The following is a 25,869-nucleotide window of genomic DNA, read 5'->3' as shown; positions in this document are numbered from 1 at the left end:
GCAATGAACCATACCTGAATCCCTTTCGTTGAAGTGAATCAGATCTGAATTACTTGAACTGGAATGATTCAGAAATGTATTTGAAATGATTTACACCCGAAGCACTTGAAGAAGTCGTGCTAAATAAAATCCTAAACCCCATGAAATGGATGACCACAACCCCTTGGGGGTTGTTCATAAACCACGTAGACTTTTTGTGGGGAAGGGGGGGTCTAGCCAAAGTCTATGCTCCACACAAATTTCAAAATTTTTGTATGGACAAAAGTCTACGAGGGGTCTGAGATGGCCAAATTTTGGTCTACGTGGTTTATGAACAGCCCCTTGTATATCAAGGAGGTCATCACCCGAATTCGTATTAATTTTCGTTATTTATTGAAACATAACCGGAAAGAGCACACATTATAAACATCTTTCTTCCATACCTCAATTCTCCCATTCATCTTCCTCAAAGTTGAATGGAATGCATCACTTCAACTAATACGATTCGATTGCCAAACCATCCGTTTCCAATTCAGTTAGAAGTTTTTCGCCGTCCGAACAATACAAACCCACTCCCAGCTCTCCCATTCTCGGATCCACGCGCTTCCAAAGGTGTGAAACGATATCTACCAACTCGTTGGTTGTTGCTGCTTTTCCCCCTCTCTTTCTCCTAGAGTTTCTGCAGACCGGAACAAAAGTGTGAAAACAAAGGAAACCTCCCGCCGCGTGGTCTGGTCATCCGCATCAGGAAACTTCGACTCGCCACACCCACCTACCACTGACTGGCGCTGTTGGCTAACCGGAATCCACCCGGGGAAAACGCGCAGTGGTTTGCCACCGGGATCAGTAGTCGGTCGAGAGAAATTCGAGCGCGTGTGGCGGCGGCGACCGGGTGCGTCCGCTTCATTCTTCAGTTGATTCGCAGCGTGCCGGATTGAGATGTGCGTTCGGTCATCAACTGATCCGCGTGCCTGTGGAACAGGATTCATGTGAAATCCCACCCAATCATATGAATTTATTAAAGTGTGCGGTTATCGTACGGGGTGCACTTTTATCGCCGTTGGCGATTTTTTGCTGCATTTTTTTTTTTGTTACCTAGTGGAATTCAAATTAGATCAATTTCTGTGTGAAAAGTGTGATGAAATACCAACCGTGTGGTGATCGATAGGTTTGATACTAACACCCTCGTCGATAAAAGAGAACGAAAAAAATCCAATTCATGATTAATTAGTTGTGATTTAATCGGTCTGCGTGTTACTGAGCATTGAGTAGCAAAAACCGAGTCTAGTTATTCCATCACTGCATTGTGGAAGGCCACTGAGCATTAATTATATGAATACCACCACCGTACGTGATGCGGAACGGTCGTGTGGTTTTACGGTGTTTAGTTGATGGAAAAAATCTGGAAACGAATATTATTTACGCTTGATAGCCTAAATGTGACAATCAACATATGGATGAAACTAATACGCATTTATATAACGCCACTGCTCTATACACCGTTTATATTTTATCCTGTCTACCTATAATTATGCAAGGAGCTGTGGCGGAGAATTGCACTCCTAGGTGAAAGCCAGCCATCGCCTTGACCTTTGTCAGGCGAAATGTATGGAACCTTCTTTTATTTACTTATTGAGGCTGCGTTGCCATTGCCATGAGCTCCTGGGCCTGTCTTTGCTGCGATGTTCTTCTATGTTGCCAGGGCTTAGGGTTCATTCAAATATTACGTAACGCAAAATTTAACTACTTTGGACCCCCTCCCACCCCCACGGAACAACTTTTGTATGGAAAATTTTTAATTTAATTTAATCAATCTTGTCCGCATTCAGAATGCAGCACTTTTCTGCAGTGAATTTTACTTGGAGCGCGACTCAACACTACGTTTCACAGAAATTAGACTGTGCCGAAGACCCGCACTGAGAGGAAATTTCATTTTAATTTCACTGGAAAAAGTCAAGTAACCCTTCGAAAATGAATTTTTCAGTGAGTTTACATGAGTTAAGTGAAACCCGCTTGAAAGTATAGTGAATCTCCAAAGAAAAGTTATTGGAAATTTCGCACAGTATCCTATTTTAAATTGCATATGGTTTTCAAATGGATTTTACTGCAGTCGAGAGTATGCAAAATAGAAGCATGTAATTGTCACCCATCACTAACGAACCATGCATGAGTGTGATGATGGCAATATGTTCTGTGAATTCAGATGTTCCTCTTTATCAAAGGAACCATTTGGTGGTCTCCGATGGCACGGAGACGAACCAAATTTTTGAATTTACCTTAATAGCTAGAACTAGTAAAATTATACTAAAAAAATATTTTAAATTTGGCAGTGAAAAATTTCACTTAAATTTTAAAGGATTTTTTCAGTAAAATATTTTTACATACTAATCATTTAAGTTTCAAATGTTAAGTTAGATGGAAAAAATCTACTTAAGATTTCCAGTAGAATTTAAGTGAATTTTTCGCTCAGTGCGGAACAAAAAGAACATTTGCCAACTTCACATCAACCACAATCCCATCATTGCATAGAGTCTTTGTATTGGAATCGATCAAAAAATGACCGATCTGCTGTCATATGGTGCGATGCGCCTGAATCAACAATCCATCCACCACCACCACATAACTCCTGCATTGCAGGAAAACAAACAGACCTGGACTGATTCTCCTGCTTTAGTGTAGCAATCTTCGCATTGTCAACAGGGCTTTCGCGATGGACTCCTTGTTCTTCAGCTAGTCTCGAAAGATAAATATAGCAATTCTGCCTTAGACCAAGCCCACTCGTGGGCTTCATACTACACACGCAACAGCACGTCGTTAACGATTTTTAATTTCGTTATCCACCCATTTTCGCACCGGTCGTTCGTTTCCATGTGAGTAAAATAATGATCGGTCGCCTTTGCGCACCGGTGGTCTCTATTCTATCCGTACCATCGGTTTTTTGCACTTCTGTAAATCATCGCAACATTTTGTGTATTTCTATGGTGTTATTGCAAATCTTATTCAGTATAATAATCTGTGCTCATATTTTGAAAGAAGGGGTTTCGGATTAGACTGAAAACAGTTAGTAAAACTTGAACTCAAACATATCTGGAGCTTGATTTGAATAGGTCGTATGTGCTTTTGTCGATTAAAAATTCGATCAGTTTGATTTACTTATTGTAGCGAAAACCGTTGAAATTGAACAAAGTTGATACATACAGCAGAATCCTCACAAAATAAGCTTTCCGTTCCATCATTAAAAGTCTCAAAAATATCTTTCATGCTGCTACAATAACTAAAATAAACTGATCGAATTTTATATCGACAAAAGCACATACGACCTATTTAAATCGAGCTCCAGAAATAATTCCCTTGGAGATTTGTACCAGTTTTGGTGCGTTTAAAGATATTATTTTCTCAATAATGTATGATTGTATTTAATCTCGGAATTCAAGCAATCTTTTTTTAAATTATGTGTTTGTTGCTTACTGTATGACTTGTAGGTTGAATTTTATTCTAAAATAATATCAATCTCTTCGATATCCATGTTGCCTTTCTCGCAAGAAATTTATCTGAATTTGAGATTTTGATCATCTTTTTAATAATTAGGTTTATTGAATAATTACATCCCTTGCATTTCCAACACATTTATAACGTAGTTATCTCCTTTACAACTTCGCGTAGGTCAAGATTTTTGAATCCTGGACATAGTAGAAGCTGTCTTCTAACAGTCTGCGATAAGTTTGCGCAACCTTTTTTCATTACGTGTATTTTAACTTCAGCTTATTCTATACTCAGTCACAACCTTTTAGTTTTTTTTTTATTCCTTGTTGGGTATATAAGTCACTGCGACCTGTTTTTAGATCTATTGTGACAAATGCCCCAGTTTTGTTTAGCTATGTCAAGTTGACGTATCACCATTGGAGTTAGCAATAATCAAACATGACTGTAAGCATGATCCCAACACGGTGCCACAGTTCGGATGAACTGTACTACCGCATTGGCGTTTGTTCTCCAGACATCAAGGGGTTCTATCAGCCCCTTGTCGAAGAACCTAATTCTTTTAGCTGCAATTGCCGGGCAACGGCACAACAAATGCTCCGAGTCTTCTGTATCTATGCCGCAAAAGCGACATAAATCATTTTGAAGTTTTCCAATTAGCTTCAGATGATACCGGCTCGGACAATGACCTGTTAGAAGGCCAGTAAAAGAACTAAGATCTTTTTTAGAAAGTTCTAGAATTTTACGAGTACTTGAAACGTCCGGCTTTATGAAACGTTTCGACTGCCTCGCAATAGTGGTGTTTTCCCAGTTGGATTTTATTTTCTCATGTTCCCATGCTTTAAACTCCATTCTGAGAAAACAACCAGACACACCACAAAATGGTTCAGGCCCTATGAATTGATGAGACGATCCAAGTCTTGCTAACATATCGGCTTGTTCATTTCCTTCAATTCCACAGTGCCCTGGAACCCAAAATAGCTTCACCTGATTACGGCAAGCTAACTGTTGAAGTGACTGAATACACTCCCATACAAGTTTAGAAGAGCATGTTGCTGATTTCAAAGCATTTAGAGCTGCTTGGCTATCAGACATCATGCAAATTGTTGAATGTCTGTAGTTTCTGCGTAAGCAAATATTACTGCATTCCAAAATCGCCTGGACTTCAGCTTGAAAAACTGTAGGCCATTTGCCCATAGGAATTGATATGTTAATCCCGGGGCCAGTCACGCCTGCCCGTACTTGATCGTTCAATTTTGAACCATCAGTGTAAAATACGATTGATCCTGGGTGTAATTCTGGGCCACCATTTGTCCACAGATTTCGCCCTGGATTAATCACTTCAAAAGAGCGTTCAAAATTGTATCTTTTGCTCATCCAATCACTATTATTTACGACCAGAGAGCCGATACTAATTGTTTTCAGAATACTAAGATGCCCTCTCAGGTCACCATCAAAGAGTTGCGTAGCTCTTTTGAGCTTCAATGCACTCTTTGCAGCTTCTGATTGAACAAATTGATGCAGCGGAAGTAGGTGAAGTAAAGTGTCAAGCGCTTTAGACGGTGTACTTCGCATTGCACCAGTAATTGAAAGAGTAGCTAATCTTTGAAGATTTTCTAGTTTCTTCTGTGCTAACCTTTCATTTGTTTTAGGCCACCAGACCAGTGACGCATAGGTAACTCTGGGTCTCACAATTGCCGAATAAATCCAGTGGATCATTTTCGGTTTCAATCCCCACTTTTTACCAAACGTCTTTTTACTGATCCATAGAGCACTTGTAGCTTTACCAACTACATGCTCAAGATGTAAATTCCAATTTAGTTTGCTGTCAAGATAAACTCCAAGATACTTGACGGTATTTGAAAGTTCCAAAAGAGTTCCTTTCAGTTTTAAGTTAGTAATTGCTATTTTTCTCCGTCGTGTAAATGGTACGATCGTGGTTTTAGAAGGATTTATGTTCAATCCTTCCTTATCGCACCACGAGGAGACTAAATTTAAGGCAGTTTGCATTCTGTTAGTGATAACATTGTCATATTTACCACGAACTACTATGACTATGTCATCAGCGAAGCCAATTATTTCGAAGCCCTGTGCTTCCAGTTTTTTTAGAAGATCATCAACTATCAAAGACCACAATAGAGGTGATAGTACGCCTCCTTGTGGGCACCCTTTTACTGCTCTAACGGTAATAAATGAATTGCCAAGGTTAGATGATATCTCTCTTTTTGATAACATTTCTCCAATCCAATCAACAATGCATCTATCAAAACCACGTCTTGACATAGCATTCCTCATTGAATCGTAAGATGTGTTATCGAACGCTCCTTCAATATCAAGAAACGTAGCAAGTGAAATCTCCTTTGCTTCAAAGGATCTTTCCAATTTTGTAACCAGCTTATGAAGTGCTGTTACCGAAGATTTGCCCTCTTGATATGCAAATTGATTTTGGCTCAATGGGCTTTTTGTTAAATATGACGATTTGATATACTCGCCTAGTATTTTTTCCATTATTTTCAACATAATGGACGATAAACTTATGGGTCTGAAGGATTTTGGTGATGATTTATCCTTCTTATTTGCCTTTGGGATAAAAGTGACTCGCACTTCTCTCCAAGCTGTAGGGATATGGCTTAGTGATAAGCTTAATCGGAACAACTTGGTTAAAATAGGTGCTAAGATTTCTTTACCCTTCTGGAGTAGTACAGGAAAAATTCCATCCCTACCCGGCGCTTTGAAGGGTTCAAAGGAATCAATTGCCCATTTAACCTTTTGTTCAGTAATAATTTGATCGCCCAGAATGCATGCATCACTCCTGGTGCCTTCTAACACAGTTGATTCATCATCTTCATGAATATATCTCCTGGTTTCATTGGCCTCAGTTTGCGATACAGATGTATTCTGGTCTTCAGTGAAAGCAACAATGGAACACGGAAAGTGTGTTTTCATCATTGTTTCTAAGATTTCTTCGGAGCTCTTTGTAAAAGAACCATCTTCTTTTTTTAGTTACAAAGGATCAATCGGAAATCTTAATATATATTGCGATCCTTTGGATGCTGGTATATGAATATTTTGTTGGAAGCAGATTCTATGCGCTTGAAGTACACTGCGTATTTGTCAAATTACATAATGAGCCCACTCTCCTTTTTGGCACTTCATACAACAATTGTTGTATTTTAACATCCAACACCTTGCTTTTTGTATAACGAGGAACCTACAATATGGCAGTCCTGCACATCGCCTATTTTAATTGATGAAACTTGGCAGCTCGACTACATTTTTTTTAGATTATTATCGGTATGATTAAAGTTTGTTTTTACAAAAAAAAAAATACTGAAGTGTTTCTATGATATCTGAATTGAGTTAGGTACAGTTGAAGCATCTTTGAAAAATCGTAACAACTCTTATCTAATCTTATACATACGCAGCCAGTACGGAATCACCCTGGAAAGCAATCGTGTTACTTTTCTTGTCAATATTGATGCTTGCAGCATATCATAGATATGACACATGCATCAAAGTGGCCAGGTCTAATGCGTTGTATTTACGCGCAAAGATGATTCTACGAAATACTTGGAGTACAGAATATTTTCTTTCGGCAAGGTACTTCTCGAATTTACAGGGGAGGAAGGATGCGTGGACATATTATACCAAACGATCCAGATAACATGTTGATGAATATGTTTTAAATATATGAAAATGTGGATAAAAGAGCTGTGAATAATTGTGTAATATTGGAAAGATCTCCCCAATTGTTGGGTTGTTTTTATAGATCTAATGTCGAACCTCCTATTCTGTATGATCGGTGTTATTCGCATGGGGTCTTCGCAGATTTTTTTTCTGCTTTGCCTTATTGTTTCTACAAGGGTGAAGTTACCCATTTCGTACACTTTCTTCCTAATGTCTCGTTTGTTTAATTTATATTTTTAAATTTATATTTAATAAACCACCCACTGACGACCACCATTTTCAAAAACAGCAATCAAACCAAAACACCTTTGCCTTTTTCGAAATATTCACGACAAAACGAAAGGCGAGGCACAGCTCTTTCAAAGCGGGGGATCTCAGCCCGGAAAGTGAAGAAAGAAAACCTTGTGGTCACTTATTACCGTCAAATGGTATCTTTCCGGGTTAGAAAATACGCACATCTTCTCACCGGAATCTGCGACGGATGACGATAATTTTGAAACTTGTCGGAACAAACTTCGCGAGTTATTTATTTGGACATTTTTCTAAATGTGCGAAACCAAACTTTACTTGCTGCGTAGCAACCCCGGCTCAAACATGTACGTGTTAAAATAGCAAAACTCTCTGAATCACTATACATTTCTTCAAATATTAGTTTCGAAATAAAAGGCCGAATCAAAAACTAAAGGTGTGATTATGAACAATCGTAACTTTTTTTATAAGAAAATCAATACATTTTCGTTATGCATGATCCTAAAATTGGCGAAGAAGGGAAAACTTTATTCATAACATACTTAAGCAAAGCTTGTCAATTTAAACCTATTATTTTTCTGCGTTTGTATTGTAACTCTATCACAATTGTATGTCAGACAATTTGTTGTGTTATTCGTGTACCGATCTATGTTTTGGTTGAAAATTCCAAAGCAAGTAAAAATAAAATTTTTAAATATTTTATGCAAACTAAAATAAACTCCTACCTATACAAAACTAGAAAATCATTCTCTAGAAACTATATACATACCCGGCAACAAATCCATACTCATGTTCTTTCGTCTCCTCTTTACGCTACCCAGAGAGCTAAACGCGAGACAGCGCACGAGCCTACGGATAGAGACCGTACTTTGCGTGTCTCTATATTCTAAGCCCCGCTACGAACCGTACGTAAATTTTTCGTTCTCGAGCCCTACTTAGCAACGACCGGTGCGGTTCGGTTCTTTGTTCGGAGCTCTACTTAACGTTAAAACGCTTGATGGAGCCCATGAGTGGGCTTGGTCTTATATGTCCTGGCTTGCCACACTCAAAACAAACACGACGTTCTTCGCGACGATCCGATTCCAAACCGAACGGTTTCCTTCCTCTCGACACTGCAGCTTTCATCGCTTTCTCCTCCTGGACCGAAACTTTGTGCTGACGTTTGTAAAACTCATTCAGAAGTTTAGCCTTTACCGTTTGGAATTTGCCAGCGAATCCCTCCACCATAGTGACTAAAATATCGTAGGATTTAGGAAAGCTCGCTATGATGAAACTGCATTTCATTTCTTCTGATATTTCACAACATACCTTCGCAAGCTTGTCAAATAATGAATCCATCTCGATTATATGCTCTTCGACGTTCCCATTTTCCTCCATTTCCAAACGACATACACGTTTCACCAGGCCAACTTTTCCCTTCTTGATCAGCTGCAGCTTTGTTTTCCACCAGATAACCGATCGTTGCCGCTGCTCCTTCGTTCTTATCCAACCATGCATTAGATCACTAGAAATTTCTGCAAAGATTACTCCTGCTACCCGAGTAGAGGAAAAGAGCTCAATAATAGCATATTTTGATATGGAGATCAAAAAGTGATATGGGTTTGATTGACATAAGAGATAAAAGATCTAAAAATAAAATCAAAAATTTACTCCTGGAACATCATCATCAAATCATATTTAGATTTTGTAAGATCTAACCAATAGCAGCGAGCTATTCGTATGATCTTGAAATATCAAATTTTGATATTGTTCAGATGTTCCAGGAACATTTTTCAGATATTATTTTCAGATCTTTTATCTCTTATATCAATCAAACCAATATCATGTTTTGATCGTCAGTATTTTACCTCTACCCGGGTATCCCTCCTAGGATTTCTCTAGAAATTCTTAATATGATACTTCTGTTCTCGTAATCCTTCTAGGGATTCCTCAAGAAATTTATATTGCGATCCCTTCAGGGATTCCTGTGGTATTATTTAAGACAATCTTTCTGGGATCCTTCCAGCTTCCATGAATTCTTTCAGAGATTTTATCCAGAGATTCTTCCAGAAATTCTTCATAAGATTCCTCCAAGCTTCCATTTGCCTTCCTCCGGGATCTATTGCTGGGATTCCTCAAGAAACTCCAGCTGCGTTTCTCCCAGCAATTTATCCTAGAACTTCTCCAAAAGTTCTAACTGTGGTACCTTCAGGAATACATCTAGAGATTTCTCCTGACATTCTTACTTGATGCAATATGTTCGGGTAATCTTCTTGAAATTCCTCCAGAAATGCCTCCTGAGATTTAATCAGGGACTGCTTCATAGATTCCTCCAGAATACCTCTACCGATTCTTCCAAGTATTCCTCCGGGTATTTATTGAAGGACTTCTCTTGGAATACCCCCCGCGTGTTTGATGACCTTTCTCCTATAACTCCTGTAGCAGCGATTCATACTAGGATTTCTCCAGGAATTCCAGCTGAGATGGCTCAAACAATTGCAACTGTGGTTTTACCAGCGATTCCTCCTGGGACTGCTCTAGAAATTCTCATTGTAATACCTTCAGGAGTACTTCGTGGGATTTCTTGGGGTTCACTCATGGCAATATTCCGGCCATTCTTCCAGAAGTTCCTCCGGTGATTCCTCTAGGATTGCTTTCAACGATTTTATCCAAAGCTTCCTCCAGTAATTTTTCATAGGATTCCTTCAGTAGCTCCTAGTGAGCTTTCTCCAGAAATTCCAGATGGGATTCCTCAAGCAATTCTTTCTGCGATTCTTCCCGCTATTCTGTCTAGGACTACTCTATAAATTCTAACTGTGACACTTTACAAATTCTAGGGATTGTTCTAAAGCTTTCTCCTGGCTTTTTTGCTAGGCTCATTCTAGGAAATCTTCCTGGAGTACTAGCAGAAATTCCTTCGGTTGTTCTTCCTGGAATTCCTCCAGAGAAGTTATCCAAAGATTCCTCCAGAAACTCCTCTTAGCCTTCCTCCATACTTACCTTACCGTTCAGGCCAAGACCGGGGTGGCCTCTGCTGTACATAGTAGCCGTCTCCATTCCACTCGGTCCATGGCTGTTTGTCTCTAGTTCCGCACTCTGCGTAGGGTCCGCAGATCGTCCTCCACTTGGTCGACCCACCTAGCTCGCTGCGCTCCATGTCTTCTTGTACCAGGAATGATGACTCTCGAGAACCATTTTAGTCGGGTTGCTATCCGACATCAGGACGACGTGACTCGCCCATCGTAGCTTTCCGATTTTCGCAGTATGAACGGTGGTTGGTTCTCTCAGCAGCTAATGCAGCTCGTGATTCATTCGCCTTCTCCAAGTCCCGTCTTCCATCTGCACTCCGCCGTAGATGGTACGCAACACCTTCCGTTCGAAAACTCCAAGGATGCGTTGGTCCTCTGCACGTATGCTCCATGTTTCGGGACCATACCCGAGCAGGAATGAATAACTGACACATAACATGAACATACCAAAGTCAGGTATGATACCAAGGCTAGGTATTGGTCGGTTATCCAGGTATTGAAAATAACTTATTTTTGTATTTTGTAGGTATTGATAAAATACCTCAACAAGTTATTGATTTGGTGTTGAGGACTGCTTGATGTATAATCCAATTATGGAAAAATAGCTATTTGTATGGAAAAATCGCTGATTATTAATTGGGTATTACCATACCTGATGTTATTATTCACGTGTTATGCGCAGAATATAAACCAGTTATTATTTAGGTATTTTACCTCTTATGCAGGGCTTCTTAATACCTCAACCAGGTTGTAGGTATTCGGTTTTCCATACCTGAGTTTGGTATACCTCAGCTATTTTCTCCTGCTCGGGTAGAGGACGACCGGTCTAATTAGCCTTTTGTAGATAGTTAACTTCGTGTGTCGACAAACTTTATTCGATCGTAGAGTTCTGCAGAGTCCAAAGTAGGCACGATTTCCTGCCACAATACGCCCCTGAATTTCTCTGCTGGTGTCGTTGTCGTCGGTCACCAGTGAGCCCAAGTACACGAATTCTTCAACCGCCTCGATTTCATCACCGTCGATATGAATTCGGGGTGGCGGGCGCACTGATTCCTCCCTGGAGCCCTTTGCCATCATGTACTTTGTCTTCGACACATTAATGACTAATCCGATTCGCCTGGCTTCACTCTTTAGTCGGATGTACGTTTCCGCCATCGTCTCAAATTTACGAGCAATAATATCAATATCATCGGCGAAACCAAGCAGCTGAAAGGACTTCGTGAAAATCGTCCCACTCGTGTTTATCCCCGCTCTTCTTATTACACCTTCCAAAGCAATGTTGAACAGCAAGCACGAAAGACCATCACCTTGCCGTAACCCTCTGCGAGATTCGAAGGGACTCGAGAGTGTCCCTGATACTCGAACTACGCACATCACTCGATCCATCGTCGCCTTGATCAACCGTATCAGTTTATCCGGGAATCCGTATTCGTGCATAATCTGCCATAGCTGTTCTCGATCGATTGTATCATACGCCGATTTGAAATCGATGAACAAGTGATGTGTGGGCACGTTGTATTCGCGGCATTTCTGCAACACCTGGCTGATGGCGAACATCTGGTCCGTTGTAGCGCGTTCACCCATAAATCCAGCCTGATATTGCCCCACGAACTCTCTTGCAATCGGTGATAGACGGCGGCATAAAATTTGAGAGAGTATCTTGTAGGCAGCGCTCAGTAGTGTGATCGCGCGGTAGTTCCCGCAATCCAACTTGTCGCCCTTTTTGTAGATGGGACACACGATACCTTCCATCCATTCCTCCGGTAATACTTCCTCCTCCCAAATCTTGGTAATGACCCAGTGTAGTTCTCTCATCAGTGCTTCTCCACCGTATTTTAGAAGCTCGCTTGGTAGTTGATCTGCTCCAGCGGCGTTGTTGTTTTTCAACCGGCCAACCTCCTCCTCAATCTCTTGAAGGTCAGGGGCCGAAAGTCTTTCGTCCTGTGCACATACTCCTAGATCTGTTACCACGCCACCTTCGGTACTTGCAACGTCGCCATTGAGGTGCTCATCGTAATGCTGCCGCCACCTCTCGTCCACCTCACGCTCGCTCGTGAGAATATTCCCATGATTATCTCGGTACATGTCGGCTTGTGGCACGAAGCTTCTGCGCGAGCGGTTCAGCTTCTCGTAGAACTTTCGTGTGACCTTAGCACGCTACAGCTCTTCCATCTCTTCGCGATCTCGTTCTTCCTGCTGGCGCTTCTTCATCCGGAAGACTGAGTTCTGCCTGTTCCGCGCCTGTCTGTAACGTGCCTCATTCGCTCTCGTACGGTGTTGCAGCATTCTCGCAACAGTCGTTTCTGTGATTCGGAGTCGCGAAGCCTAGTGCTGTAGCCGAGGTACTACCTATGGCGGATCGGATGTCTATCCAGCCATGTTCAAGTATAGCTGCGCAAGCTGTTCTTCCGTTGGTAGGGCCACTGACTGCTAACTGCTGCGCGTAGTCTTGAGCCACTTCTACGTTACGCAGCTGCTCGATATTGAGCCACGGCGTTAGACTTCGAAGCGTGGTAATAACTGTCGAAAGTTTTGAGCGCATGCATACAGCGACTAAGTAGTGATCCGAATTTATATTCGCACTGCGGTATGTGTGGACATTGATTATATCCGAGAAGAATTTACCGTCGATTAGAACGTGGTCGATTTGGTTTTCTATTTGATGGTCGGGTGATCTCCAGGTGGCTTCGTGGATATCTTTGCGGAGGAAGAAGGTGCTTCGGGTTTCCATACCACGGGAGGCTGCAAAGTTTACACATCGCTGGCCCTTATCATTCGATACGGCGTGCAGGCTGTTTCGCCCGATTACCGGTCTGTACATTTCCTCCCTTCCTACCTGCGCGTTCATGTCGCCGACAACGATTTTCACGGTTCTTCATGGGACTTCTCTAGGTATTCTTCTAGGTATTTCTTCAAGGAATTTGTTTGGATATCTGCAGGAACTCCTGATGGAGTGTCTCTAGAAATTTCTGGATAGTTTCCACCAGCAATTCCGCCTAGAATTCTGCTGAAATTTTAAATACATCCCAGAATACTTCCAAAAATTCCTCCAGAAATTTTATACTGGGATTTCTCCATAAGTTGCTCACAGGATTCCTCCAAGAATTCCTCTTGACCTTCATCCAATAGCTTCAGCTGGGATTCTACAAGCGATTCCTGTTGTGGTTCTTTCAGGAATGCCTCCGAGGACTCCATGTTATCCATGAAAAACCATGGAAAAGTGCCTGAAGAAATTTTGAGAAATTTTGCTTTTAAAAATGGTTCGGATCGGTCGAGGCGTTCCGGTGTTATGGCCATTTCAGCGTTCCGGACCAGGACCGGTGGAACTGGCCGTATATAAAACTGAACGAAGCTCATCATGCGACACATCAAACTGTGGTGTCTTGTGTAACCTTTAGTACGGTAGACGAGTTTTAGGTGAAAATGGACATTGGAGACCAGTAATTCCATAATGTCGGCCCAAAATTCAAGACGGCAGCCTAATATTCAAGATGGTGGATCCAAATGGCAGCTCCAAATTCGAGAGACTACTGTTTAATGGAGTTTTAGGACCTGAAACCATGCAATATGGGTATATTTGGTATGAGGAAGAAGTCTGGACTCCAAAAATGGCGACCAGAATATCCAAGATGGCGGTTCAACATTCAAGGCTAAAAGTCTCTTTAATATAGCTAAATCAATGAATAAATCAACATTCAAGATAGCGGCTGTTAAATGGAGTTTTAGGCTCATAGACCATACAATACGTGTATATTTGGTATTGGAAAGATATCTGGAATCAAAAAATGACGATTAAAATATCCAAGATGGCGACCAAAATATTCCTGCGAATAATCGCGATCATCACGAGACAAATTAGAACCGCTTTCTGGATTCACCCTTCCCAAGGTGATACGAACCAGCTAGCATGTCACGCCTGGAATGACAAACATGTTGTGGGTAAGCAGTTGCTGAGTATGCTGCAGGCGGGTTGCGAGAGAATCAATCTCTCTGAGCAACGATGCATTACGGGCGAAGTGAGAGCGTTTGCCATAGACAGGGCGAACTGCGCGGTGCGCTCAATGTGTGCGTTTAAACTGAGCTATGCAAAACCAATAGGATTTGTGACGTAGTACCGTGCTTGTGCTAATCCACATGCATAGTTTTACATGCTGTTTCGCGTATATCTGCTTGAGATGACGGAGAGAGTCATGACACTCACATGAGCCATATCCAAGTCAGGATGATTATAGCGAAACGAGGGTGACCGGGTGACGTGGATGGGATTCTGGCTTTTCTGGTGTTAACAAGGGGACGGCAACCTATTATTTCACTATGGAGTTTGATAGGTTGGATTTTGCCTCCTTACGTGGAGCATAAATTTATGCTCCAGCCAAAATATTCACCAACACAGTCGTGAAATTTGAATGTTTACCTTTTTACGAGGGATATAGGTGCAAAACGCTTACATCACATTAGATCTAATAAATGTGTTGATCTGGAAAAGGGGCATTAATTGAGATAATTTTCAATTTCAGAGTGTAGATGTTTAGGTAAAGTTTCTACAGAGAGTGAGAATTGCTTGTGAAAAGACACACAACACCTCTTTTCGCAAACTTTGTTCGCCAAAGTGCGTTTTTCCTTATTTTCTCCCGCTGCTGTACTTCAGTCTGTTAAGCGATTGAAACGAAAATATCTTTCTTACGCCCGATGTTTCAATGGGCTATGCCATCTTTTTCAAGGGTTCTGTAAAGGTCAATTGGCTTAGTTACATGAAGATACCAGAACATACAAAAAACTACAGTCTTACAAGAATATTTTTCGTTTTTCGTCTGGAGGTTCAATCTTTGCGTGAAAACTTGTCAACATATTATGGTTCATCAATTTCCTAAAATATCACAATCAAAATCACGATTTAACAATTTGAGCAACATAAAACAGACAAAAACAGTTTCTAACTATTGGATTTACTACACGAAACGGGAAGAGAACTGGACACTGGACTACACTATCTTTCTTCGTCGTAAAACTATGTACATTTAAACGGTCATTTTGTAGTCATTCTATGAAAGTTATGGAGGAAATTAATTGTTGTATGCAAGTTATGTCAAATAAGCTATTGTGTGTCATTGTCATTCAGGTTTGTCTGGTTATCTATTGTCTGTGTATCTGTGCGGTTTGTTTTGGTTTTGAGTGTGTGTAAAATTCCTGCATATTACTAAGACCGTCGCAATCGCTTAGTTTGTTTACCGTCTCGTCCGAGTTTACGAAGTGGCAAACCTCGAAGATAGGGAGAGCAGAGTACCGTCGGTGACTGTCGAGTATCTCTGTTCTATCTAGGGCAAAGCGATGGTTGTTGTCGGCCGAATGCAGCAAGGAAGCCGTTCTCTCTAGGCGGCCGAGCTCATAGCTGTTGTAATTCTCGTTGTCGTTTTTGTCTGTTTTATGTAGTTCAAATTGTTAAATCGTGATTTTGATTGTGATATTTTAGGAAATTGATGAACCATAATATGTTGACAAGGTTTCACGCAAAGATTGAACCTCCAGACGAAAAACTTAAAATATTCTTGTGAGACTGTAGTTTTTTGTATGTTCTTGTATCTTCATGTAACTAAGCCAATTGACCTTTACAGAACCCTTGAAAAAGATGGCATAGCCCATTGAAACGTCGGGCGTAAGAAAGATATTTTCGTTTCAATCGCTTAACAGACTGAAAGCCGAAAAATACCCTGTGAATTCGAAGCAGTCGATAGCATCTACGTGCTGCTGTATTGAGTGAATGTTGGTATTAGTGAGCACTGGTTGCGCATGATAAGCGGCAACAAAATCAGATCACCGTAGCATCCCCGTGGGTGTTAGCGACTGTAGATAGAGCGAGTCAGAAACCGCAGAGACAGGGTGATACAAGTTTGGTGTTTATCAGCTTTTTTGTGACTTGTACGCTGATATTTCGCGGCACTGCCTGAAACCATATAATATGGTGTCTGAACTCCATAAATGACAGCCAGAATATCCAAGATGGCGGTCTGAAATCCAAGATGACAGCTTAAAATTCAAAATGGTTTCTGTTCAATGGAGTTTCAGGCTCTAAACTTATGCAATATGGGTATAACTGGTATTGGGAAGAAGTCTGGACTCTGGAGTTCAAAAATGACGATTGAAATATCCAAGATGGCGACCAAAATATCCAAGATGGCGGCATAAACTTTAAGATGGCGGCTGTTTAATGTAGGTTTAGGCTCTAAAACTGTACAACATGGGTATATTTGGTATTGTGAAGACAACCGCAGTTAAAAAATAGTGACCAGAATATCCAAGATGGCGTCTCAAAATTCAAAATAGCGGTTAAACAATTTTGGGAGTATTGGGCTCTAAAACCATTCAATATGGGTGTGCCTTCCCGTTACGTGGGTAGATCACCTTACAATGGTGCGTTGCGGTGTAAGATATACCACACCAAATTTAGATCTTGCTACATATTTTCCTGTCCAAAGTAATCAGGCAGTTATGTACATTCTAAGATCTAAGTTTGGTGTACTTTTTTCTGTATGTGTTATATTTGAATTTTTACTGCTAGTTGACATTTTATTTCAGGAGGATTCAGGTAAATTTCATTTATGAATCAATGTTAACTAAATATAATCATAACATTTTAGTTTTCAGATATCAAAAAGGTAAGAATGTTCAATCATATAATAAACAATCACACATATAAACAACATATCATATAAATCATATATTGGGAAAGAAAGGGACCATCAGGGCACCCGATTGAAACGAATTGGACAGGAGCCTGGGGCTGCCTCCTCCTTGTTGTTAACAATTGTGGATTGCGGGCGGGCTATAAGACCCCATCTATTGGGAGTATTCTGTCAATCGAGGGCTTGATTTTGCAGTTGTTCGTGTTAACTTTCTTTTGGAAGGAGATTCTTTTTCCCTTACGCGGGTTTCGCGCAAGTGTCTCTGCTTGCGGGTCCGTACAACCTTTTTTGGCCCTTCATACAGGAGAATGACTGATCACTAACAACAGTACAATCTTGATCAAATCGCTTTTCAGATTATTCCAGTGCTATAGGCAGCTGCCTTGCTACAATAGATGGTAGAACAAAATCATCATCATCATCTAAAACCATTCAATATGGGTGTATCTGGTATGGGGAAGAAGTCTGGAGTCCAAAAATGGCGTCCAGAATTTCCAAGCTGCCAGACTTAAATCCAAAATGGCGGCTCAAAGTTCAAGACTGCTGTTGTTTTTCAAGATTTTAAGGCTCAAAAAACAAAAGCCAGATAAACGATATGATCTCTGATGCAATGAAATGGATTTCTGTTGAACGTATGAAAGTGCGATGTTCATCAACATGTCACTTGCTTTGTGTTGGAATGTGTTTTCAAAGGCACGAGATAGGCGCCATCACCTTGGATTAATTAAGGGATTTTTGGTTCAGTTGCAGATCATGACATTTTGTCCCATCAACGTTATTAGAAGAAGTGAACAAATATTCTAGTTTAAGACACTTAAATCCCTCCTTCCAAATGTTTAATTTTTGCTATCCCTAGCCTCAAAACAGCCGCGAATACTTCGATTTCCCAAACTAACTTAGTATAGTATGTAAAGCGGTAATAAATTGTAAAATGTAAAATCAAAGAGAAAAATAAACAAATTGTTCCGGCTCAGTTACCTATGTGGCTTCCCTCCCTCAAACCCTTCAACCATCTCTTGCCCTCGCACCTCCAAATGCGATAATTTCCACAAAATCTATCTTCAAAGTTTTTTGAATAAATACAGGAACTCTGAAAGAACTTGTTTCGAGAAAAAAAATTTAAGCCCCTCCTGGAGGAACGTTCTTTGAGCGTTTCTTTACGAAACTGACCTGAAATGACTTTTTAGTAATGTTTCTTGGAACCTGTACTGCCCATAACTGCATATTTGTAACATTTGAAGTTTTTAACGATATTGAGTTAATACCGGGGATCATCTCCTAATCATCAGTACTTTCATTCACCAAAATGAACTTGACAAGTTTGTTCTGCGAAATGTGAAAAACTACCAAGTCGTTTTGTCTTATTATCAAATATTCACGAATGTAATCACATAACAGTCACGCTGGGAATACACACTGGCCTCATAGCATACCGTCAATGTTGGTCTAATTATTTTTCCAACCATTTGCCTAGCATAGAAGAAAAGCTGTAGAAGATTTCATTGCCAAAGGATTAATTTTGAATTTTTGCCATTTTTTTGAAATTTCGATCCTTTTTCGAACTTACCATGTCGCAAAACTTTCAGCTCCATTTTCTTCAATGCCTACTTTTGTCGAATGTGACCGTTTTGCAGTTACGGGCAGTGTAGGACTTGAAAGAATAACTTCCAAAAAAATTTCTACCATGAAACTTTGAAGAATCATGAATGAACATCCGATGAACTCCAGGTAAGTGAAGCCTGTATCCGCAATAATCGGGACACAGAAATACGATTGTAACTCTGCAAAAGATACATAAAAATTGCTCAAATTTGGCCTGATAACATCTTAAGTTGTGGTCATTTCACATGCAAAATTTCATGTGAATCGGTGCAGTACTTTTTGTTGTAGCAACGGAACAGTAGAACGCGCGCAATTGAATTTTGTACAGTCCCTAGTTTAGCATGTCAGCCCTGTTACTTTTGAATTTGATAAAGGAAATGGCTGAAATTTTGAACATGAAATTCTCAATCTCAATCATTGCATAGAAAAAAAATTCGAAAAAATCTACGCAATATTTCTTAGTCGGAACATATATTGGGACGGATCATGATTATCGCCCCTCTGACAGAAATTAGTCAGTACCCCTTATTGTTTCAATTGTTCTGTTGAAAGTACTACACCAATACTCATACAATTTTGTAGGCATAATACACACATAATCAACTACCTGCTGAGAAAATTTCATGAAAATTGGCAGAACCAACCTATCAACACCAGTAGCTTTAAAACAACTTCACCAAAGTTAATAAAATTTTGTAAGAAAGTGCCTCTGTAAGTATCACTACTGCTTACGAAATTTCAAAATTATCCTCAGAGAACTTTGAATTGTAGCGCAAAATAACCATCTATGATGCGAATGGAAATTGGTCATGATTGTACAAAATGCTTAAAAACACGTCTGTTTGTTTTTCATCCACAGGCAAATGTAATGCATCGATTTTTATGAAATTTGGCACAAATAATAAATATACACCAAAGAGTTCTCAGTCAAGTTTTTGGCCGATTTTATCGATTAATTACAGAGTTACAGCCGTACTTCTGTGTCCCGATTATTGCGGATACAGGCTTTATTTCCATCGGAGAAATATACCTGGAGGAATTCCTGAACATGCATCAATCGATAAATGCTTGGGAAGATTTCTACAACTGCAGCTTTTGATAAAACAATAAAATCAGAAAAAAATCCCAAACCAGGGAGGACGAAGATTTTCAAATTTCGTATTACGTAGGGTATTGTACCATTTGGGCAGCTGTACCTATTTTGGGCACTTGCTGCTATAACCAAGTCAATCTCAAACCGATTGATTTGAATCTTTGTACAGCGTTAGATACTGTACGTGCCCAACTCTGGACAAAATTCCAAATCAATCGGTTTGAAACTGACCCAGTTATAGCGGCAAGTGCCCAAAATAGGTACACCTGACCAAATGGTACAAGACCCTACTTGGCGAATTTTTGCTACGAAATATGCATAAATAACCACAGCATTTATTTTTTAATCACCTGCATATTTATTTTTCGATCAGTTGGTAGAGCAATTTATGTATTTTTTCTTTCTTTTTTTTTTCAGCCAAAGTACAATCAAACAAATGGTCATTTTTCATTTCCAGTTTTTCATCAGCTTGTCGAGGATTACAAAATTTATAATCAAAGTAATACTTTTTTTCATTTCAGCAGCTACAAAAAATCAACGCACAATTCAAACAGCAGCTCACCTAAAAGCCACACACGGGCACCGAACCAAGCGTTAGTGTTAAATCCAGAATGTCATTTATTTTGAAATATTGGTTTAATATCGAAAATATTTACCAAACAATTCAACCGGCCTGTCGCTGTATGAAATGGTTCGGCTTTATGCCATTCACACTGTCCACCCTCGAAACGGACGGTAAGAGGAAAGAGCAACCATCGACGCCCGATGGGCAGCCTCCTGTAACCCTCATCCGAAAAAAGTTGGATATCGTTCTGGTGCTCCTCTGGCAAATCTTTATCCTTTCCATGTACTGCTGCCATTGGTTTGCGAACCTGCTCAATGCACCGATGTCGAAAATCATGATTTCCCTCACCGTACTGATGTTCATCCTGGTTGGGATTCTGACGAGTGCAGTTCAGCTGCGGACGGCTCTAAGCCGAACCAAGATTGACGAGCTTCTCCGGTTGGTCCGGTTTTCGGACGCATTGGTACGGTAGTGGGCGAGAGATGTTTGACAAATAGCTGTTTTTTTCACAAGTTTTCTTTCCTGAATTATTTTTGAAGACACTAATGGAGATTTTTTTATTATAGTACAAATTGGGCCGAAGGGTCTCAGATTTTCATGAAACTTTTTCCACAGGCAGGGCTCATGGGTATATGAACAAAAAAAAATCATTGTAAAAACAAAGTTGGTTTTAGAAAATGAAAGCAATCTTTCTCTGAAATCCAAGAAAAATATGAACTGGAAAAAAATGTTCCACAAAATTTTTCACCGTTGAGAAAATTTGTGAAGAAAAGCCGGAAAAACTATGCCCAAACTCGTGAATAATTTTCAAAAAAATATTTTTGAGAAGGTTATTTTATAAGCTTTATTCGCTGGAATTTTAAAATGCACTTTTTTCGTTTTTGAGTTATGGCCAATTTTGTTGCAAAATCTCCCAATGTGCCATATAAGCCTTTTTTGAAAAATCATAACTCAAGAACTAAGCATCGTAGAAACAAAGCTTTTTTAATGAAAATAAAAGCAAATTTTGTCAGGAATAAAAAAAACAATGAACTGGAAAAAGTTTTTCACCGTTGCGAAAATTCATAAAGAAAAGCCGGAAAACTATGCACGAATTCGCGGAGAATTTTCAAAAAATATTTTTTTAAAGTTTTTGCCAGGGGTTTTCGACTGGAAATGGTTTTTTACGGAAATTCTGGCTTTCTCAGTCTAGGGAATCCAAACGATTAAATTCGCATTGCCCGACGTTTCGGCCTGATTTATTTGGCCTTTTTCAAGGGTAAAGCTGTCTATCTTTTTTTTTTTATCATTAGTGCCCAAGTTTGTTTGGAGCTTCTTGTATCCTATGCATATATGGAGCCTCGTAGCCGTGCGGTTAGGGTCACCAAGCTTCTAATCGCACCATGCTATGGGGCGAGGGTTCGATTCCCGCTCCGGGCGATGAAACTTTTCGTGAGAATAGTTTCTTCTCCGTATCCACTGGTGCATGCTCCGTGTGTCCCTTGTCTAGTGTTTAAGTTTCATTCAGTCTGTGCAGCCTCTGGCTGAAGACGATGTCCGCGTCTTTTTTTTTTTCATATTTTTAGGTAAATTATTAAATATTTTTGGAGGGACATCGACACTTTTTCACATTCATCAATTTACTCTGTACTGATAGATGGATCAAAACGATGGATTGGAATAATAGTGTTTTTTGAGAAGGTTATAAAATCACCGGGCATAGTTTTTCCGGATTTTCTTTATGAATTTTATTAACGGTGAAAAATTTTTGTGGAAAACTTTCTAGTTCACATTTTTTTGGATTCCTGAGAAAATTTGCTTTCATTTTCATTAAAAAACATTGTTTCTACGATGCTTCGTTCTTGAGTTAAGATTTTTCAAAAAAGGTTTATAAGGCACATTTGGACATTTTTCAACAAAATTGGCCATATTCAAAAACGAAAAAAAGTGCATTCCAAAAATTTCAGCGAAAATTTAATATGAAGTGACGCTCTCAAAAATATTTTTTTGATAATTTTCCACGAGTTCGGGCATAGTTTTTCCGGCTTTTCTTTATGAATTTTCTCAACTGTGGAAATTTTTTTGGAAAACTTATTGCAGTACTTTTTTTGATTTCTGAGAAAATTGTCCGCCAAGAAAATAGGGGAAATTGTGTATTTTCGGTAGTTTTGTTCTCCTCGTCATGGTTTTTTTTTTTTTTTTTGAAAGCTGTTGAACTCAGAGTTGACCTCAAATCCTTCCCAACCAAGCTGATCTATACAACCAAGTTTCATGAAATTTGGCCGATTAAAACCCCCCATGATGAAGAGAACAAACCTGCCGATAATACTCATCGTAACCCTGTATGATTTAAAATTATTTTGTCAAACATCTTTTGACCACAACTGCAACATGATAATGCCTCGATGTTTTCAACAAAAAAATTCAACACTTTCAGCAGTTTTTATTCCCTTCTTCAAAACCTCGTTGCACTTCACAGATCGAATCACTCGGGCGGGCAGTCAATCATCGGCGGCACCATCTGGGGCTGGTTTTGTTGATCTTGGGCACGATAATCGGAACCATTTTTATGATGGCAGTCGAGCTGGCGCTATCGGTGCAATTTCACGAGCGCATCTCCCCCATATGGGAGCAGTTTTACGATGTCGGAGCGCTGGTTTACTCGTACGCACTGCGAGCTGCCCAAATATGCTCGCTGTCGGTGTTTCTCGGTGCAATGTTGGCGTTCAGGGCCAGATTTCGACTGCTGAACGAGGCATTCCGGTAAGTTCATTGTGTGGCTCTTTTTTTTGGGTTGAAAGTTGGAAAGCGGAACTATTCTATTTTCCTTTTTACAAATTCCAGAGATGTTTTCCTACAGAAAGAATGCAATCTCGATGATGTTGATGCACGCGAACATTTACGGAAGATTGCCGTGGGACACGATGCTCTAACAGAAGCTGTGGACCTATTCAGTGATGTGTGCTGTCTGCAAGTAAGTTATTCCTGATGAACTATTAACAGGTTTACAGAGATGTTTTATCTAAATGCCTTTATGGACAGAATATACACGACGTACATGCTTTTGTTACTGGATTGAATAACAACGAAATTCATATTGGGAACAGATCTGTCAAGGTAAAATCAGGGCTGGTTACTCAAGGTTTCCAAATGTCACTGCCCTCTATTAGAGGCGCGACCACGCATGAAATCATTTTTGGACAATTTTAAGTCATTAAATTTGGCAGACTAAAAATGCTACCATCTAGATATAAAATTTTACTGAGCAACTTTCTTAGAAAACATTAGAAACATGTTGAATTTTTTGCGATTTTCATGAAATCTTTGAAGAAATTTCATGCAAAAAAAGGTGATGAATTCCGCGTGGAAATCCCAGAGAAATGCCATGAATGGATTTTTGTTGAATGCTCAGAAAACTTAGAGGGGAAAATAGGAGTTCTATTTTTTTAATAGGAGAATTATTTTTGCGATATCTGAAAACATACTGTTGCATTTTATGAAGAGTTTTCTTGAGAAAATCCAAAAAAAAATGATGAAATCTTTGGAGCAGCTTATTTTGGTTTCCTTAGAAAAGTCTTGGTAGAAACTATGAAGAAACTCTAAATGAATTCCCAGGAGCAATCTCTTGAGAAAAAATCTGGAGTTATCATTGGAGGAATCGTTTGAATTTTTTTAATTAGCTTCCGTTTGTAAATCCACCAAAAAAATAAGGATTTAATGGCGAAATATTTGGCAGTATTTTTTATGGAATCCAAACTGCATATGCTGTCTACTTATTGGCTTCTTGGTAGTATCTCTCAAAATTTAGAGTAATTTCAGGAGAAATCATTAGAAAAATACAGGCAGGAAATATCAATCGAAAAAATAAGGCAAGCGTAAACGATTCGTGAAAGAAAGCCAAAATTACCTACCCCTACATGAATTCTATAGCTCATTAGAGTTTACTACGGAATTCCTGGGCACATACTTCACATATTTCCTCTGCAGAATTTCACAATTCAGTTTTCAGTTGCTATTAGAAATATGAAAAATAAGTAGCGGCGTAGTCGAACTTTTTTTCTTTACAAGTTTTGAAATTTTTCTTTGTGTTTCTCAAAAAGTCGTGGGTAGGACAAGTCATGGACTGTCCTACCAGGCATTTTTTGTGGGTAGGACATGTCCTACCTGTCCTACCCACTCCTCGCACCACTGCCCAAGAAACAACTTCACTATGGCGCATTATAAAAAAAAAATAAAAAAAAATCTGGAAAGTTTACAGAAAAAATATTCTCGTAGGATTCCTTAGAATGATTTTAACAAGAATTCCTTGAAAGATTCCTTTTAGTAACCCTTCAAAATGCATTCCTGTCTATGGAATTTTCCTCCAGGAATTTCTCCAGAGATGCTTTTTGTAATTCCCATTCTTCATACTGCATCATGAGTCCTCAATAAGTTTTTTAAAAGATTCATCTTGGAACTGGTCCACGTGTTCAGCTTTCGAAATTCCTCAAGGGATTCTATAGGAAGTTCCTTCAAGCATTGCTTTCTCCAGGTTTTTTTTAACATTTCCTTCGTATATTCCTTCACGTATTGCTTAGGATCACGGAGAAAAAATGTTTGTAACTACAAACGGGTTTTAGTTAGTTTCAATCGGAATTCAAGGTAGATTATGGCACAACCAATATTTTAGTTGTTTTCAACTATCAACGCCGGTTAAAACTAACTAACATAGTTTGTTGTTGTGTTTCTAAGCTTCCGGGTAAAAAGAACAAAACATTGGTTGAATTAACAAACGTGATGGTTGTTTCGTATGTCAGCTTCAGAAACAACCGCCGCGATCTGTTGTTTCAAACCAAAAATATGCGTTTGAATATACCGTAAACTAGTTTGTTCTGAACCAACGTGTCGTTTGAACTAACTAATAAATTAGTTGTTTTTATTTGTTGTTCATTGCTCCTATTTTTCTTTTTTTTTTGTTTTTAATAAAATAATTTGTTAAAAAGCATGCTATTAGTTTAATTTATTTCGCTACTAACAACATTAACATTCGCTTAAAAATAGCAATTTTATATATGTTTGGTCCTTCGGAACTTTTCAGCAGCTTTTCCTCATCACGACAAGTGTCCTAGCAAAAATCCACCGTTGACCACAATTCGTTTCTTGCTCGGATTCATGCTCAATTTCACGAATGATGCAATGCACTTTTCATCGTGAATTCCTCGGTGAATTCACTCTGCGTTAACACAAGAATACGTCGGTCAAGTGCCGTATGAAACCTGTCAGGGAAGCCCAGGATTTCAAACTTGCCTAAAAATATTATGAATTCATACTTCACACTATGAATGTTGAAATATAGAAGCTTACCTGAAATTCTGATGTGAGTTCGGAGTTCAACAAAAAAATAAATAAATAAACGCAACGAACCGCACCCCAGCTGGAGCTGCGATCCACGAGGCGATTTAATTATGTTCTGTAAAATGGTCCTACGAACCGGGTACTCCTGATCAAAATCAAACAAACTAATAATCTGGTTTGTTTTGAACTGGAATTCCAGTTGAATTTTCCCTA

The 25,869-nt window shown here is 39.5% G+C and overlaps 1 protein-coding gene across 3 annotated transcripts in view; it reads left to right on the top strand.

Moving 5' to 3' along the window:
- The first annotated feature begins 423 nt into the window (after nt 1–423).
- LOC109427066 (uncharacterized) overlaps nt 424–25,869 on the top strand; it is a 46,772-nt gene continuing 21,326 nt past the window's right edge. Inside the window, exons 1-4 of one of the 3 annotated variants that reach the window (XM_062858277.1) lie at nt 424–591; nt 20,300–20,806; nt 22,760–23,085; nt 23,167–23,296. In XM_062858277.1, coding sequence (XP_062714261.1) covers nt 20,390–20,806; nt 22,760–23,085; nt 23,167–23,296 — 873 coding nt within the window. In that variant the 5' untranslated portion in view covers nt 424–591; nt 20,300–20,389. Of the gene's footprint in view, nt 1,148–20,299; nt 20,807–22,759; nt 23,086–23,166; nt 23,297–25,869 lie in introns of all 3 variants that reach the window. The other 2 variants (XM_062858276.1, XM_062858278.1) reach the window with 2 other exon arrangements.

The sequence above is a fragment of the Aedes albopictus genome, chromosome 3 (assembly GCF_035046485.1).
Source record: "Aedes albopictus strain Foshan chromosome 3, AalbF5, whole genome shotgun sequence".
In the NCBI taxonomy this organism is placed as follows: domain Eukaryota; kingdom Metazoa; phylum Arthropoda; class Insecta; order Diptera; family Culicidae; genus Aedes; species Aedes albopictus.
Note: the sequence above shows the minus strand (reverse complement) of the source record. Positions and strands in the feature narration are given on the sequence as shown.